The 17,262-nt window shown below is 34.9% G+C and overlaps 3 protein-coding genes across 8 annotated transcripts; 1 reads left to right on the forward strand and 2 right to left on the reverse strand.

The window, feature by feature from the left end:
* The first annotated feature begins 1,994 nt into the window (after positions 1-1,994).
* Positions 1,995-3,645, forward strand: LOC112047798 (5-hydroxyisourate hydrolase). 2 transcript variants are annotated; one of them, XM_052886036.1, is made up of 2 exons: positions 1,995-2,335; positions 2,765-2,839. In XM_052886036.1, the coding sequence occupies exons 1-2, from the start codon at positions 2,081-2,083 to the stop codon at positions 2,822-2,824; spliced, it is 315 nt and encodes a 104-aa protein (XP_052741996.1). In that variant the 5' UTR covers positions 1,995-2,080; the 3' UTR covers positions 2,825-2,839. The 2 variants fall into 2 exon arrangements, with proteins under 2 accessions (XP_052741996.1, XP_023940809.2); XM_024085041.2 differs by lacking the exon at positions 2,765-2,839 and adding an exon at positions 3,489-3,645 and having other exon boundaries at positions 2,001-2,335.
* Positions 3,646-4,933: 1,288 nt separating this feature from the next.
* On the reverse strand, positions 4,934-9,739 carry LOC112047766 (RNA-binding protein 5-A). 3 transcript variants are annotated; one of them, XR_002886980.2, is made up of 4 exons: positions 9,517-9,739; positions 7,146-9,354; positions 6,649-6,704; positions 4,934-5,857 (listed from the first exon to the last, which is right to left on the reverse strand). XR_002886980.2 is itself a non-coding variant. In XM_024085000.2 (3 exons), exon 2 carries the CDS (start codon positions 9,343-9,345, stop codon positions 7,153-7,155), a length of 2,193 nt encoding a protein of 730 aa, XP_023940768.2. In that variant the 5' UTR covers positions 9,346-9,354; positions 9,517-9,739; the 3' UTR covers positions 4,934-6,704; positions 7,146-7,152. The 3 variants fall into 3 exon arrangements, 2 of the variants coding, with proteins under 2 accessions (XP_023940768.2, XP_023940767.2); XM_024085000.2 differs by having other exon boundaries at positions 4,934-6,704; XM_024084999.2 differs by having other exon boundaries at positions 4,934-9,354.
* Positions 9,740-10,440: 701 nt separating this feature from the next.
* LOC112047807 (uncharacterized) lies at positions 10,441-15,363 on the reverse strand. Of its 3 annotated transcripts, none has more exons than XM_024085057.2 (7): positions 15,213-15,363; positions 14,894-14,974; positions 13,573-13,749; positions 13,313-13,459; positions 13,144-13,228; positions 12,672-12,844; positions 10,441-11,446 (listed from the first exon to the last, which is right to left on the reverse strand). In XM_024085057.2, the coding sequence occupies exons 2-7, from the start codon at positions 14,912-14,914 to the stop codon at positions 11,309-11,311; spliced, it is 741 nt and encodes a 246-aa protein (XP_023940825.2). In that variant the 5' UTR covers positions 14,915-14,974; positions 15,213-15,363; the 3' UTR covers positions 10,441-11,308. The 3 variants fall into 3 exon arrangements, with proteins under 3 accessions (XP_023940825.2, XP_023940827.1, XP_023940826.1); XM_024085059.2 differs by having other exon boundaries at positions 10,442-11,446; positions 13,573-13,724; positions 15,213-15,362; XM_024085058.2 differs by having other exon boundaries at positions 10,443-11,446; positions 13,573-13,724; positions 14,908-14,974; positions 15,213-15,362.
* Between the last annotated feature and the right edge of the window lie 1,899 nt (positions 15,364-17,262).

Genomic DNA, 17,262 nt, shown 5'->3' on the forward strand with positions numbered 1-17,262 from the left:
GCGCTGTCAACTTATGGATAAGTTACTAAATAATACTATGGATACGGTCCACTTGATCATGATTATTAACCAAAAAAATCCTAGAACCGATTGATCTTGCGGATCCAATCACACAAACGCAATAGAGGTACCTCCAAAGCAAAGTTTAAATTATTATTATTAAAGAGACACACTCAGACTCAACACATACACAACATTTCTGTATAGATTCCCTTTAATTAATACAATTCTCAAATGCACCGTGACAACTAACTTTCTTTTAAAAATGAGAGTTATTATAGAAGAAGAGATTACCAGATCAGAAAGAGAATCCATCTTTTATAAAGCATCCATTAATTTCAGAATAAAGGAAAGCTTCTGTTGTAGCTAACTCATTTTAATTAGACTTAGCCACGACCAATTAACTTAACATTTGATGATTATGACGATCTACGACTGAACTCTACGTTATTCGAATCGGGTGGGGGTATGTTTTTCCTTCACCGTCTGAGACACGTGATATTTAATTTCTTAAAATCTACATAACTGAAAAGTTGGGTGCATGCCCCGGACCAGATTCGAATCTACACCCTCTGGAGTCGGAGGCAGAGGTCATTTCCACTGGGCTATCAGTTATCACGGCTCGGTACGGCACGGTAAATAGTAGGTATAAATTAAATTTATTATGAAAAATTACTACCTACTGGTACTTAAGTATATAAACTTCTCATCAAATAAATTCGAAAGAGCCCACCTGAAAAGTACTTGCTTGATGAGAATTACCTATATTTTATTATTAGTAAAAGTATTGTATTTTTGTAAATAGTGTTTGTTTATAGAATGTTCTCACACGATAACAATGTTATCACAGTTATCATTGCACCAACCATATAGTAGGTTACATATTTATAAATTATGTAGTTAGGATGAGGATACAACGAATTAATGCGAAAAAATATTTAAAAGTCCAAAACTCCTGACTCCATGTGGGTGGGCTTCATGGTTAAACTTCAATCCATGAAGGTAGGTATACCTACCTTCATGGATTGAAGTTTAACCATAGTACCCCATAGGTTCAACTTTAATCGAATCTCAATCTTCTAACGACCGTTTTCAATAACCTATCTATCCGCCATTTCGCTTACTAAAGTTAAGTAAATCTATCTTTCTGTTCTCATCTGCTTTTCAATAACCTACTGACAGATAGTTTGACTATGTAAAGATAGTTTGACTGTTACTGATAATCGTGGATAACTATATATCCGTAATCTTGGGTAGGTTATTGAAAACGGCCGTAACTCGACAAGAGTGCCAAATCCACTGATTTGAATTAATAGGACTCGTTTAGTGCGACTTAATAAACTCTTAAATTGGAAATAATAAACTCGCTGTATGTCAACACCACATTTACTGTCATTATCATAAAGATCTGTCACTATAGAGCAACCAATTATTATTGATAGTTTTATCAGATATAAGTATTTTCCAAATATATTTAAATTTATTTATATTAATTGATAGTATTATTTTCAACAGATCGTCTTATATGAACATAATATTACCTACGTATATAACAAAATATCAATTATTTTCAAGTATCAACATAGTTTCAGTCCCAAGTGGATGACAGAACACAGGGAGACCTTAAAAACAACATTAAGTGACTACAGCGTTCTCATTTATTTTCTGCTCTTTCGTGTCGCACTGTATACCATAAATATGTCCCGTAATTAACTTTAAATTATTACAAGCTAAACAAAGAGGCATATTCAGCGAAAAGTACGTCCCAAATTTCTATTAAGTTTAATAGTAATTTAAAATAATTACCTGCCTATTAACTCACCATGGTCTAGGTAGGTACTTAAATACTGAAAATTATTTTAATGCGCTTAACTATATATTTAACATAATTTATAATTGTAACCTAATTAAGGGTAATTACCATAATATAACAATTAATATTATTATAATTACCAGTGTATCCCCACCTTAATATCCTATTATTTAATAAATTGACCCCCTGACTTCGTGCGTACGGGGCAATTCGTATCATTTGTCATTAGTAACTCGTCAGTAGCACACGTTTTAAAATTATTAAACAATGTCTCGACCGGTTTTATCGACTCACGTGCTCGATACATCCACTGGAAGGCCAGTAGCTGGTATTTATGTGGAATTGTACAAGAAAAGAGACGCGTTCTGGACGCAATGGCATAATACAATGACATCTAGCGATGGCAGAATACAATTCCCATTTTTAGAAGAATCTATGGGTGCTGGAACCTACAAGCTTAAATTCAATGTGGAGGACTACTACACAAGAGACCATAAGGAAACTCTGTACCCCTTTGTAGAGGTAAGTTTATTTAGAGCCTTTGTAGAGATAAGTTTATTTAGAGCCTTTGTAGAGATAAGTTTATTTAGAGCTTCAATAGCTCAACGGTAAAGCGGTAGGACTCATCACCGAGGGGTAGTGGTTCGATCCCCACCCCGTTGGACTATTGTCGTAGCCACTCCTATTACAGTCTTTCCCGACTTTCTTTTTTTCTTTTTTCTTTTTGGGGTTAATCCCTGAAACTACTGAAGGGTTATTGAAAATTATTTTATTAGTTTGAAACTAAACCACGTTGTGAGTGTTATAGGTTAATATGTATTTTATCCCCGTCTTCGGTGTTTCCACGGGAATTGGAACTACGTGGATGAAACCGCGTAACTTACAAGTAGTAATTCTAAAGAGAAAAGATTCGATTGCTTTTTTTTCATTTTGATTGTGTATTATTAGCAGGACCACAGCAGCGCACAAGCGCAGAAGCATCACCTGATGGGCCCAAAACGGCCTCCGTAGCGCAGTGGTATGCGCGGTGGATTTAATGACGGAGGTCCTGGGTTCGATCCCCGGCTGGGCCGATTGAGGTTTACTTAATTGGTCCAGGTCTAGCTGGTGGGAGGCTCGGCCGTGGCTAGTTAACACCCTACCGACAAAGACGTACCTACCGCCAAGCGATTTAGCGTTCCGGTACGATGTCGTGTAGAAACCGATAGGAGCGTGGATTTTCATCCTCCTCCTAACAAGTTAGCTCGCTTCCATCATAGATTACATCATCACTTACCATCAGGTGAGATTGTAATCAAGGGATAACTTGTAAAGAATAAAAAAAAAAAAGCAGAAGCAGAAGAGATTAGTGTTTAATCTCTTCATTAATTGTTTGATTTGTATAGGCTTTGAAAAATAGGTCCTGGATCGATTTGAAAAATTCTTACATCTACATTAACCCTGATAAACAGACTAAAATTTATCCCCGTATTCAATTGGTAATTGGTATTCAGTATAATATAACGTTATTATATAACGTGGTTAGGCCCTCTCATTCTGACAGGAGACTCGAGCTCAGCAGTGAGCCGTATATCGGTTGATAACGACGACGACGATAATATGACGTATTATGGTGACTAGTAGGTTACTGTGCTTACTCATCTACTTATTTAACTTTGTATTGTTTTATGAACAGATAGTATTCAACACTAAGGAAGGAGAACATTACCACATCCCACTACTCCTCAGCCCGTACGGCTACTCCACTTATAGAGGAAGCTGAAATTACACAACCCACCGGAATACGAAAACCTACCTGCCTGCTTTTTCAATAAATACCGTAATAACATAAATTCTTAACCGTTTTTTATTTAAAATTCAGTACACTGCCCTACACTACCCCTACCTTATCCGTACCCTACCCTACCCTACACTTTCCCTAAATTACCCCTACCCTACCTCTATCCTACCCCTTCCCTACCTCTATCCTATCCCTACCCTCAGCAAAATTGGTCCAGCCTTTTGTGCGTGATGCAATGACCAAAAGACTATAATTTCCCAAGCGACTTCTATGCTAATACTATAAAGAGGTAAAGTTTGTGTGGTTGTCGGGGGTAATCTCTGGATCTACTGGACCGATTTGGAAAATTCTTTTACCAATAGAAAGCTACATTATTTGCGAGTGTCATAGGCTATGTTTGGTCCTCATATTCATACGGGAACGGGAACCACGTAATTGAAACCGCGGGGCGTCATATAGCGGCATTTCTGCGACTTTCAGAAATTTTGTATTATCTCCGAAACTATATAACTAATTAACATACTGTAAAAGGCAAATCTTATCTCTATAATATCCTTGTGATTATTAAATCATTTATTTTGATAAGAATTTAAGTTTAGTTGTGTAAATAATGACGTAAACCTTAGTTTAAAATTTAAATAATTTATTAAAGTACTAAAGGTACTATATCTGCTAAAATATAAAAGATAGATATATGGTGTCGCGGACTTTTTTGTAGAACTTTTAAAGGTTCAAAATGCTTCCATACATTTATTTCAGTTATACGCAATGGTTGAGGCAGCGCATGCGAATAAGTAAGTTTTTCGGTCTGACCTGTAAGAGAAAACCCGCGATATCTCAGTAGTTATATATGATAGAAATATAAAATATACTACTGGTGAAAGAATAATTAAAATCGGTCCAGTAGTTCCGAAGATTACCCCATTTCAAAAAATTGTTACAAACTTACAAACTTTACCTCTTTATAATATTAGTATAGATGTCGCACCGTCTTAAACCATTAATAACGGTCTAAGCGCACCGTAAATAGATAATCCCTTTGACATTATATATCTGTGGTATCTATAGATGGATCCCGAGTCGCAGCCTTGTACCAACTCGCCTTAGAGCTAACCGACATCATCATCCTAAGACAGCCAAGTCAACTAGCATTGGAATTTGGAGCATCGTGGCATTTAAGTAATAAGTTTACTCTCCTGTAAGAAGAGAAGGGTGGGCTGATAATGAATACCTATTTACTTTTATTGTATTGATAGACTGGAGTGGAAAAAATATAATGTGCCTGTCAATATTACTAAGTATGCAAGTACTTTCAGTAAACAAAAGAATAAAACAAACAGTAACAATATACCTTAGTAAGATTTATTTGGAAAAACTATATACACACAATATACATAAACACGCCTAGGCAAAGGCACAAAGTATATAATGAGGTCCTAACGTTTTGTAATAGAAAATTCATTGCCTACTTGTATAATACATCTTGCATTTTATTAAGAAATCATTTTCATATCTTCCTAACGCCTCTATAGCTTTCCAAAGGGCAAAATATTATAAACTACTTAGATTGTAACCAGTAATAATCATATTCTAAATATTATTATAATTTAATTAAGAAAATTCAATAAATGGATTACATTACCTACATCCCTAAATACTTTTCTTGGGGAAATTTTAATTTTAACTGTACTGTTTAAGCAAAATTAAATTACTTCTTTATGAAAACAATTTTTTCAAAGGTAGGTAAATCTAAAAAATTGCTAAAAAATTAAGCAATTCTCTAATAGGTTCCTAGTATCATAACATATTATGCTGGCTTTATTAAATAGTACTTACATGAATTTTAATGCATTTATAATTGACAACATCAGTTTCGTTGCATTATGTATACATAAGTACATACCTAATTAACAATTTATTTTAAGCTCTTGTTGGCATTTGTTTATATTAAGGTACATATTTATTACCTTTAAATAAAATATACATATAATAAAACCAACAGCTATAAGTTACTATTATGTAGTAATTAATTTACTTATTGCTCTGAACAAACCTATTCAATAATAATAAAAATTCATTTTGCCTATCTACATTTTCACCTAAAGCGAATTAACATGTAGAGATACTACATTAAATACTATTTGTAATTACAAACATAAATTGTAATTCATAGAACAATTAACTGCAATAAATACATGCAAAAGAATAATCTTAAAAGTATTTTTTAACTTTGTTTTGGCACGGAGTCTCGCAGCAGACCGGTTCTGTAATATAAATAGTCACAATCATCAGTAATGTAAAATTTACTCAATTGTTCACATTCACCGTTTCTTCACATGTCACAGTATATCACAGGTGTATCACAGTTCATTATTTTTCAGTCTCTAAATGTCCTTATAATGTAGATTGCTGCAGAGCTTGATGGCATAATTTATTATGCCGAGCTGAATCTTGGAAGCCAATGTTTACTCAGCTTGTCTTGCCAATAAAGATTGATACATTAGTTTTTATAAATAATAAATTTTCAGACAAATAAAATATTCTTCCATGAAAAATCAAAGTTTTGTTGTGAAAAGTTCCATTTGAAGAATACATTATTAAAGCTGCACTTTGTGTTAATAAATGTTTAGTATACCTGATGTGTTTAATCCACAAAAGATTTTTTTTTAATAACAAATATAAAATTATAAGATTTCAATATTTACCAAAAAGTTATTATTCTGAGTTATCTTTGTGTATAATAGTCTCAATTTTGTAACCAATCTACTTACAAGAATTATTGTAGACATGAAATTGTAAATTTTACCTAACACAAATATAGTTGGTAGGTAGATAGGTAACAAAATGGACATAATCATAGATGTATATAATATGATATTTACACAATATAATATATCAGCCTCTGTAAAAGAATAATGATTGTAATAAAACAAAAATGATCTGGAATCCAACTGCATTCTGATCCTTTTATCCATTGATGCACTTTTACTTACCTGAATAAACTGTAGGAGGAAGATGGTAATTATAAATGTGAAAAAGCTCCTGAAGAACTTACCAATTGCAAAACAGGCACATCAATAGCGCAGGCTCTGTTGCATTGTGGCGCCAAATCTAGCATAGTAACACAGAATCAAACCATTAGATAATGTGTAACCCATTTAAATCAGTAATGAAACCATTTTTCCCATAAGACCACATCTAGGACCTCCATCATGCCCAGAAAATACTTGTTTATTTCTTCATGAAAACACAGTTCTAATTTCCAACCAAACAGATTTTACACACATAAATAGTACAATAAAAACCCCTATAACTTTTCAAAGATGTAAATTCATTCAAATGAAGATCTAAATGTAATTATTGCAAGATAGTTAGTAAGAAATAAAAATTATAAACAATAAAATTGCTATGAAAAAATTAAAATGTAACAAAATAATTATTAAAAAAAGTTTTCTCTCTTCTAATTATAGATTTATTTTGAGTATACTGACCAAAAGCCCTTGAACCTGCAACAAACAAAAGTTAGCAGGAAAAATACAAATCAGTACCCACCTCTAAATCAATCTTCTTGTCCAACCACCTCCTTGTATCTTGCAATCATGAGTTTTTTCACTGTATCTCTGTATGTCAACCCAGGAGTAGGCGTGTATATGCCTCTTTTTTGGCCCAAACCGGCCAAGCTTGGTCTCTGTTCAGCTTCAATAGGAGCAATTCTTCCTTGTTCTTCTTTCCCTAACCCTCTTCCCTGTGACCAACCCATTTTTTGCAACATTTTACCTCCTATTGTATCTACTACTGATGGGGGCGGAGCAGACACAACTGGTGCATGCACCTCTGGTGGATCATAACGCTTTCTGGTTGGTGGTGGGTCATCCTCACCAAACTTCATTCGTCTTTCAGCTGCCCTATCCCTATATCCATTTGTAGGTGGCATCAATTCATTCCTTTTCCTGAATTCTGCTAGGTTTTGTTTATGCAAGTCAGACAATGTTTTGTGCTTGGATAGTACATCAACTGAAGGGAATTTACGTTTACAAATCAAGCAAGTCAGTTTTGACCAATCTATTATACCATCATCACTGTCAAACACACCTGTATCTGTCTTTTTCATAAGGAATTCATCACTTGGCAAAGTTGGTGGAGGCGAGAGTTCTCTTACCATTGTCAAGGACGGCCCAGCACCCAGCACAGAGAAACCAATATCTGCAGAACCTTTGCTAGGCCCAGTGTCAGTGGGTTGTTCCATTACAAAGTTGCTCCGGGCATTTTCTTTCTTTTGATTTAATGTTCGTGCCCACCTCTCCATATCTTTGGCTATCTTTTTAGCAACTTTTACTTTATCATCTTTATCTTTCTTTTTCTTTTCTTCAGGTTCTTTGACTATTGTATTATCTACACTTGGCTGAGGAGGGTTCTGCAGTTTAGGTTGATCTGTGTTGGTTTGAGTTTGTGATGCAGCAATGTATGTCGAGCTACTGGCATCCCAGTACATATACTGGTTTGTTTGATTGTTGAAAAAGTATTGTGTATTGCCATCATAATATAAGCCTGTTGCTGGATCATAGTAGTAACCTGATGTCTCATCATACATAAATGTCCTTACATCTGGAGCAGAGTATACTGTCTTACTGTCACCGGTTGGAATATTGGTTACTGTAGAAACCTGTGATGTTGATGATGGAACAAATACAGGAACTGATACTGGCGTCCAAGACATGCTACGTGCTTGGGCGGCAGATATTGCTGACTGGGCAACTGCAGCAGCCGCATTCACTCTGTCAGCCTCTGATAATGATTGGGATGATCCATAGTTAGCCATTTGAGAATAATATGCAGAATAGTCAGTAGAATTAGAATTTATAGGCTTCTGAATTTTTTGTGGTTCATTATAAAATGAAATAAGAACATCTCTAGAATCTATTGTCAATGGTGGTTTTAGGGAAATCAATTCAGAATGTGCAGCCGTTGAGTCAGCAATAGAATTAAAGTTAATATAAGCCAAACATTTCGAGGCACCAGTCAAAGTCTCACGGCCTATGGTTATACCCACAATAGAGTTTAGAACTGCTTTTGAACACCTGTCTTTTATTGCTTCCAAGATCTTCTCTTCAGTTGTTAGAGCGTCAAGCCTCCTAAATAACAACCGTTTTGTTATTCCTGAATCAGGACCACCTCTCTCTGAATCACCACCATACACTACCCCATCAGTTCTTTTCCCCAGGCAGTTTCGCCTGTAGCAAATCTGCCGTCTCTTGAAGTTATACGATCCACACTTACAGAACCAATCACCAGGAGATGCATTCACCACTTGGCCGTCGTCATGCTTTTCCTTGTCGTATTTGCTATCATAGCTGTCTGTGTCTTGTCGCTCGCGGCTGTTGGAGCGACTCCTAGACTGAGAATTACATCTCCTAATAGAATCTCCACTGATTTTAGGTGGAGAAGGCGGTGCAGGAACGTCGTCGTCATCGTAACGACGCGGCGAGCGCCGCCTGTCGCGGTCACGTTCCCGGGGCTTATCGTACCGATCACGGCGGCTTGATCGGTCCATTTCACGTTCGCGATCCCTATCACGGTGCTCCCTATCGCGCTCGTAACGGTCTTGTCGATCGCGCCGATCACGATCTCTGCGATCGCGCGGCGACGGTGGCATACTTCGAGCTGGACTGCCGCTGCGACGATCTTCCCACACTGGCGAACGCGTTCGATTTTCACCCCAGCGGGAGCGTTCTTCCCTTCCTCTCCAAGACATCGTAAAGGCCTGCGAACATCGCACACAATGAAACGAGTACTTACTATCCGTTGGCACTTGACGATGTTCCCGTGATTCGACGAGCCCCTTTTTTTAAAATAGGTTACTAATTGACGAAACCTACAAGAGTCGTTAGTAAGTAGTAAACCTTTCTCTTCACGTTAAGTTTACCTGTAGAAACTATTCTGCACAATAGGTAGTTAATCCTAGTGACCTAATATTAACTTATTTATGAAAATAAAAACCGAATAAAAAGAACTAAGAACAGAACTATTAGATTTTTGGAATACAAGAACAATGGAACAGTCAATCTACGAAACTTTATTTGACAAATTATTGACAATCGTGAAATGAATCGCTATGCGATCGCGGCCGCCATATTTTTTTACATATTTTTTTTTAATTCACACAGCGCACTAGGGATTGGAGTGGGAATAGGGATGCTCTGTATTTATCGATATTTAAGAAAATAATATTGTAATAAATTGTCGTTTTGTCACTCAGATGAATTATTTATGGAACTGCCTCGCTAGATGTTACCCCTCTGTCAAAGTATAAGATCAACGATCTAACGCGTTTATAAATAACGGTTGCGACTCGGGACGCTCTTCAGAAGTGATAACAAATCTGCTTTATATAATTGATATTTTGTTCTATAAGTAGGTAAAATTATGTAGGACCCAAAACCAAAATCCAATCGGTCAGAACGTAGATAGGAAAATATATAGACAGTTAGAAATCATCGAATATCAGATTATACCAATTCGTCGTCTCTTTTTTTAAACAAATAATAAGTCTCTACTAATGATTCGTATTTTATTGATTTTCAATATTTAGCAAACAAATATACGAACCCGTTAAAAGGTGAACGAGGCGATAAGTACCTAGATGATATCGAGTCGGCAAATACATGAAAATAGTGACATAAAATTACACATGATTGAAATAATATAACTGTAAATGGAATAAAACTGTTTCAACCCCTTTTTCTTTTGGTGCTATTTGTGTATTCATATATTTATCATCGTATTTTTCAACGCTTTGATAGGGTAAAATATCTTTGCTTGACAATATTAGGTATATTACGGAATTTAACAAAAAGGCTGCATTTTTTAAGTTTATTATTTTATTGCATTACTTTTAAAATACATAATCATACAATGTTAATCATAAGCACTCGCAATAATAGCCTTTGTCAAATTTTCACATTATTTTTATATGAGATTGCCGTTGTGTTAAAACAACTGAAACCACTTACTTCCACTTTTCTGTACACCTATCTACATTAATTATTTTTATATCAATGAAAACGTAAATGTGAACATTTAAACAAAATCTTTTAATCTACTTAAGTATTCATAGTTATAATCGAATTGTCAAATTCCTTGTAATCACTAATTTAACATTAAACATTGAAGAAAACTGAACTACTCTAGCAATTACAAATCAATAAGTCATATTATTTTATTATAAATAAAAAGTTACATTTATCATTATAGTATCTATTAAAATAATTTGTAATTATTTATTTTTCCTATCAGTCAATATTAAAATGGTCCAAGAAAATTGCTTGCATACAAATGTGCAAATTAAACAAAATGAACAAATATAATAGTATTAAAAAACAGAAAATATTAACATTTCTAAAACAGTTAATCTATATTGTTTAAATATTTTTGTTAGCAACAATTAAGTAGGTGTACGAGTATAAACAAAGAAAGTGGACAAATCAAGATCCCATATGAGTAATTACTCCGTGTTGGATTGTTACGTACTACACCTATAATTTGCAACACAAACAAACACAATGGAATGGAGAATGTATTAATAATAAAATTTATTATTATTACGATTTTCATGTTAAGTCAGGTATGAATGTCCTGAACTCTTGTCACTTTAGATCTCAAGTCCAAATTTAAAATCTAACAGCAAATTAATCAAAATTATAAGTTTGTGACCTATGTTATTCATGAGGTTCACTATGCAGATGTTCTCGCAGAGTACAGATTTCACGCTCAATGTTCTCCCTCGCAATAGCTTCAAAACACTCGAACTCTGGTGTGTGGTACAATTTTGGAATTTGGGCTAATTGATTAAGAACCTAAAACAAAAAAAACCTTTTTAGTTTATTAAAGTCCGGCCGGTCAGAGATTGCGTTTCTGACACCTGTCAATGTCAATGCGATATTTAAATATCTTTTATTAAATAAAGAGTAATAACATTAATAATTCATGTCAACTTAACTTAACAATTATGCTACCCACTATCTAAGACTGGAGCGAGTTTAAAAAAGATTTATGTGGCATCTATCTTATGCAGCAAATATTCACAAAACAGTCGTCTCATATAGTGACCGTATAAGACACTTTAGATTTTTGACGCTCGATAAAAGAAGTCTTATTAGATCTCACATTGTTATACAAATTACTGAGAAACCAGATAGACGCACCAAATCTTCTAAGCAAAATTAACTTAAGGGCACCTAGTAGATACCCTCGCAAAGCTATTACTTTACTCGTATCGCAACGCACTAGAACTGTTTTTGGTTTTTTAGTCGGTCTATAGGTATCCACATAGACTCACCAAGGACATATCGCAAGTTAGTTTTACTAGATTTGCTAAACTAATTTTTCTTTTTGTTTTTACCAATTCCATTTTATTTTTTGTATTATATAGTATATTCAAATAGTAGTTGTAAAATGTTTCCTTTTCTTGTTACTGTAAAATGTATTTTTTTTTCTCATGTAAACTGATTTTATGTAATCGTTAATTTATTTTAATATTACGGAAATGTGCATGCCGTGTCTACCTTCATTTGATTGTGCAGAGCCTTGTGTTTGTGTTTTTTTTAGATTGTATTTGTGTAAATGCTGCAACAGTCACTGGTGGACCAAATAAATAAAAAAAAACAATAAACGTATTAATTTTGGGCTAAAATTATTACTATTAGCTATAAAAATTTTATTATTAATTAAATAACAAATATAAAAAGGTGACATTGACAGGTGTCAGAAACGCAATCTCTGAGCAGCCAGATATCAAAATATTATGTTCATAAAATTTACTGTGCGGTTCCCAGTGTAAGAATAGGACCGCTCCATAAATTCCCGTGGATGTCGTAAAAGGCGACTAAGGGAAAACGTCGCAAGTGGGCAACATATAAACATTATAGATTTAATGTAATATTGTTACCCACATTCCGACAAGGCTGAGAATTCCCAAGGAGGGTTGACGTCAGAAAGTCTTCGTATCTGAGTGAGCTCGTAAAGTTTGATTCATCACATTAAACGTTGCTGTTACTTCATTTTATCTTAGAATAAGTTTACCTTGATGCGCAGTTCCACATAGTTATGATGTGTAAGGTTATTGTACTCGGCCCGTACCAACTTGGCGTGCGCATCATACTCCTCACGTGAAGAAGCAAGCACGGCTAACTCGCAGTCACCAAAAAGTTGTAAATCGCGGAGAGGCGCGCCACCACCCATACCCCCAGCTACACCTGTATTAGCAAAATAAATTAAAATAAAATATTAACATTTTAATATGAATTTAAACCGTCATAATACCATCTATAAGTTAATAAAAGCGCAAGCTGGGTTTACAAAACGAACGTTAGACACGTTCGTTGACAAAAGCTTATTAAGGGAAGTAAGACTTTTATTTGAAAATATGTCTCTTTACCAGCGTATTTCCATAGTTCCATGCTGAATGATGCATGCATGGTATGGCATGCATTTCATCACAAATTTGAATAAGGTATTATAGAGCTTATTTCTTAATTCGTTATGTATTTCATACCTGGTATACCAGCACTAGCACCACAACTTCCACACCATGCTTCATCGTCAGTTAGTAAAGCTAAAACGTAAGCTGTTAAATCTTGCTGAAAAAATCAAATAAAAATATGTTGTATAAGATTTAGTCAAAGGCAAATTGCAAAAATCACTAAGCATACTAATGTACTAACAGACTGTGGATGTAAATGCAACATATCTGCCAGTAGACCCACAGTGAGCTCAGATGGTGTATGCCGTAGCACTATCGCAAGCTTGAAAGCGGCAGAATGCATCACATCCGGAATTCCTTTTATGAGGAGATTTTGCCATACTCCTGCCTGCAAATATACAGAAAATAAATACATTGTAAAAAAAGAAATCATGTTTTCATAAAGAATGAAAAACAAAATAAAAGTGAGTACGTCGTTAATTCTGTTAATAAAGACGATACCTGATATGCGACACAGTTCCTCAACGAATGCCACACTGAATCTGAAGCCGAGGTATCAACAATCTGTTTCCATGCTTCATCGGCCCCTGGACAAACCAATGTACCGCAAGCACTGCGCCACATCCGTGATGCGGCGCAGCCCTCGCGCTCCCCTGAAATTTTATACATCATCATCATCTGCAATTAACAAGTTATTGTTCAATATAAGTGACTATGCCATTATATTATCACAATTTAATATTATATGCTCATTTCAAGGAATCATAACTTAAATTGGTAGGCAACCCTACCTTAAGGTTTTATTATACAAGACCAGCAGTACTATTCCGTAACTATGTTCTGTATAACTCGCAAGTGCGAATTTTGAAATCACTTCTATCCTTTACAGTCTTAAGTATCGTGTTAGACAGAGAGAGATAGAGGTGAATTCGAAACTCGCACTTGCGAGTTATAGAAACATCGTTACAGAATAGCGCTACAGTACGCACTCAGTGTTCAGGCACTGTATGGTTTCAGAAAAGTAAAGTTTTGGAAAATATACATTCTGAGGATAATTCAGTGAATACTTTAAGAAAATATACAAGGCCAGAACCAGCGTGTTTTGACATTGTATAGATTTACAATGCAAACGTATCACAAGTGTTTGTAAAGTATATGTCGCAAAGATATGATAAAAACACGGATTTGGTCAATCTCCTAAGGGATTTGACCAAATCACGGAGAATGTTAAAATGACAACACAATTTTATCTTTTCCCTAAACAAATTTAGTGAATTGAACAAATCTCTGAATTGGTTTAGGGAAATTATACGCGAGCAGTCCCAGCTTGTTCGTACTGGCCTTGTATTATTTCAATAAACGCGTTATTTGCATTATATACTTTTGATTTGTGATATTTCCTTTAGAAACTGCTTATTAATAATATATGGATTCTATGGAACAATAACATTATCAAGTTTGTTTTATTCCATTATAATGTTCCAGAAAACATTAGTTACACTAGTAAATTGTTCCACGATGAGAGTAGGTCGATTTAATTTAATAGGCCTTCACAACAAACGTTACACTATATTTACTAACACAAGTTGGCAAATCTGTTTAAAGATATGTCAAAAGAACTATAAGGAACAGTAGACAATCTATTAGAAGAGTTAATTACTTTTCAAGTTAGGTTTCAGATTATTAAAGTTTAAGACACCTACTTCTTTTTGTAGCTTTGTTAATAACAATTGTATAGATGTAGCAAAAGTTAAAATTATTTTAAAAAAAGTAGGTAGGTACCTATACTAAAAATATCTAGAAGAATAAAGATTAAACATACAAGGAAAAATTCACCTCCCATATCCGGCTCCCTCCACCAATTGTTGATCGCCAGCTTGAATGATTTACTTTTGCACGAGACCTTAAAAAATCAAGTTTTAAAATGTATAACGCTATAAAAATATGTTACATAAATAACGTTATTTTACTACGCGTACTCGTTTTCACATCTCTCTCTACCAGCTACTACGCTCTACGGGTCTAGGCCGTTTGTGAAATAGTTTTCTATTTGACCGAACCAAAGCGAGTATTAAAAAATACTTATAAAATATTTTTAATAAATTAAAGACTTAATACTGAAAAATATTTAGTTTACTTACGAATAAAAAATGTACAATGACGAATGTTTTAACGATGAATAACGCTCTAAATACTTTCGACGTCAATGGCCTCAAGAGAACACTGTCATGGCGCGCGCGCGAACATCTGATTTTGATGTGGGAAGGGTGTGTAGTGTTGCGCGCGCTAGAATTATTATCGAATATCGGTATTGTTTGACCTATTTCAGGAATGGCAGCAAAAAAATCGTGAATACAAAAAATGTTTTAATTGTTATTATATTTATTATTCATAATACTTAACTAATAAATGGATAGAAAAAGAATTTATTGAAGCATAAGCATACAGTGGGAAATGGTACTTCTTGGTCTAAGACGCAAATGACGTCAGGTAGCGCGATTTGTTTCCGTAAATAGTGGGGAGTTAGAGAGGGGTAGCAATCGGTTGGCGAGAACGACTTGCGATATGAGGCATTCGTCGTCCGGTCAGCTTCAGTATGCTCGTGACGTTCGAGCTATCCACAGTTCTCACAGTTCAGTTTAAGGTCTTATTTTGGTTATAGTTTGATTTGTTAATTATGTTGTCCACCGGACAAACATTATTAACAAATCAAACTGACATTGCTGACAAATATTGTGAATGAATGACCTTTATTCGACATTGGTTTTCTTATTTTTTGTAATCCACTTCTGAGTCTGCTAAAACGAGATATTTTTCTCAAATTTATATAATAGATGCTTACTCGTACTTCTAACTGCATAAATATCGAACATCCGCATGTTTATTAAACATTTTAATTTTAATGGTTTTATGCAATATTTCTATATTTAAAGATGTATTAAAAATAAGTGCTGTAAAGTGGTGTATGGTTTGTGTTCATAAAATCGAGAATTCAGTCGCGCTAGGTAGGCAGCTTGAGCACTCTGGCGTTTTTTGCTTGGACAATTTGTGCAGACTAGTGGATAAGTTTTGAGTTTAAGTACGGGTGTTATTTTTACCCGACTACGGCGAAGCCAAAAGGAAGGGTAGGTAATGATTGTGGCAGTCTATGTATGTATGTATGTTCATATTTATTTTAACGTCCTTATTTCTCGTAATATATAAACATGAAAAATATATTTCAATTTAAAATAAAAACATATACGTAGTTAAAGCCATAAAATGATACATACCTAATCTACCTAAAAAAACTTTAGTAAGTACCTTTCATATATTTTGTAATTAAATATCGACAAGTAGATATTGTAATCCCTATTCCAGATAAGGGTGAATTTTTGACGCATGCGTTATTGTTACACGTGGCCCATAGAGTAGGCAGTAGATAATATGTACCTACTTTTAAAGGGTAGGTAGTGGTAGGTAGGGTATAATATGGCCCGTGGGTTACACAAACAAGCACCAATCTTATTGACCACTCACGGACGCCCGCGACTTCGTCCACGTGAAATTCAGTTTAAGTATAAAAAATACCGCGGGTATATAGTCATCAACCCATATTCGGCTCACTGCTGAGCTCGAGTCTCCTCTCAGAATGAGAGGGGCAAGACCATTAGTCCACCACGCTGGCCTAATTCGGATTGGCAGACTTCACACACGCAGAGAATTAAGATAATTTTCTGGTATGCAGGTTTCCTCACGATGTTTTCCTTCACCGATTGAGACACGTGATATTTAATTTCTTAAAATGCACACAACTGAAAAGTTGGAGGTGCATGCCCCGGACCGGATTCGAACCCACACCCTCCGGAATCAGAGGCAGAGGTCATGTCCACTGGGCTACCTAACCTAACCGCCTGGGCTCCTACCTAACCGCGGGTATAGTGGATTAATATTAACCAGTTTGCTCAATAGCCTCCTCTATCTTTCAGTGAAGTCTCATTATAATCGGTTCAGCCGTTTCAATTATTACCCGGAAAAACAGAAAGAAAATAATTTTTAAATGCTTGTTCGGGTTTTAGTGTCGTGTAAATAATAAATATATTCGTACCTATCCAACTCTATGAACAGAAAATACCTACAGTTAAATTGAAATCACAGACACTTTTCAATTTTATTTGTATGTAGGTATTGATATACAAATGCTTTTTACTC

This window comes from Bicyclus anynana, chromosome 2 (assembly GCF_947172395.1).
Source record: "Bicyclus anynana chromosome 2, ilBicAnyn1.1, whole genome shotgun sequence".
NCBI lineage: Eukaryota > Metazoa > Arthropoda > Insecta > Lepidoptera > Nymphalidae > Bicyclus > Bicyclus anynana.

Excerpts from the sequence above, each read along its gene's own strand:
- LOC112047766 (XM_024085000.2), bottom strand. The coding sequence starts at position 9,345 with ATGTCTTGGAGAGGAAGGGAAGAACGCTCCCGCTGGGGTGAAAATCGA.
- LOC112047807 (XM_024085057.2), bottom strand. The coding sequence starts at position 14,914 with ATGGGAGGTGAATTTTTCCTT. Across the intron at positions 13,750-14,893 it reads TGGGAGGTGAATTTTTCCTT|ATGATGATGATGTATAAAAT; the intron begins GTATGTTTAATC and ends TGTTAATTGCAG. Across the intron at positions 11,447-12,671 it reads ATGTGGAACTGCGCATCAAG|GTTCTTAATCAATTAGCCCA; the intron begins GTAAACTTATTC and ends TTTTTGTTTTAG.
- LOC112047798 (XM_024085041.2), top strand. The coding sequence starts at position 2,081 with ATGTCTCGACCGGTTTTATCGACTCACGTGCTCGATACATCCACTGGA. Across the intron at positions 2,336-3,488 it reads CTCTGTACCCCTTTGTAGAG|ATAGTATTCAACACTAAGGA; the intron begins GTAAGTTTATTT and ends TTTTATGAACAG.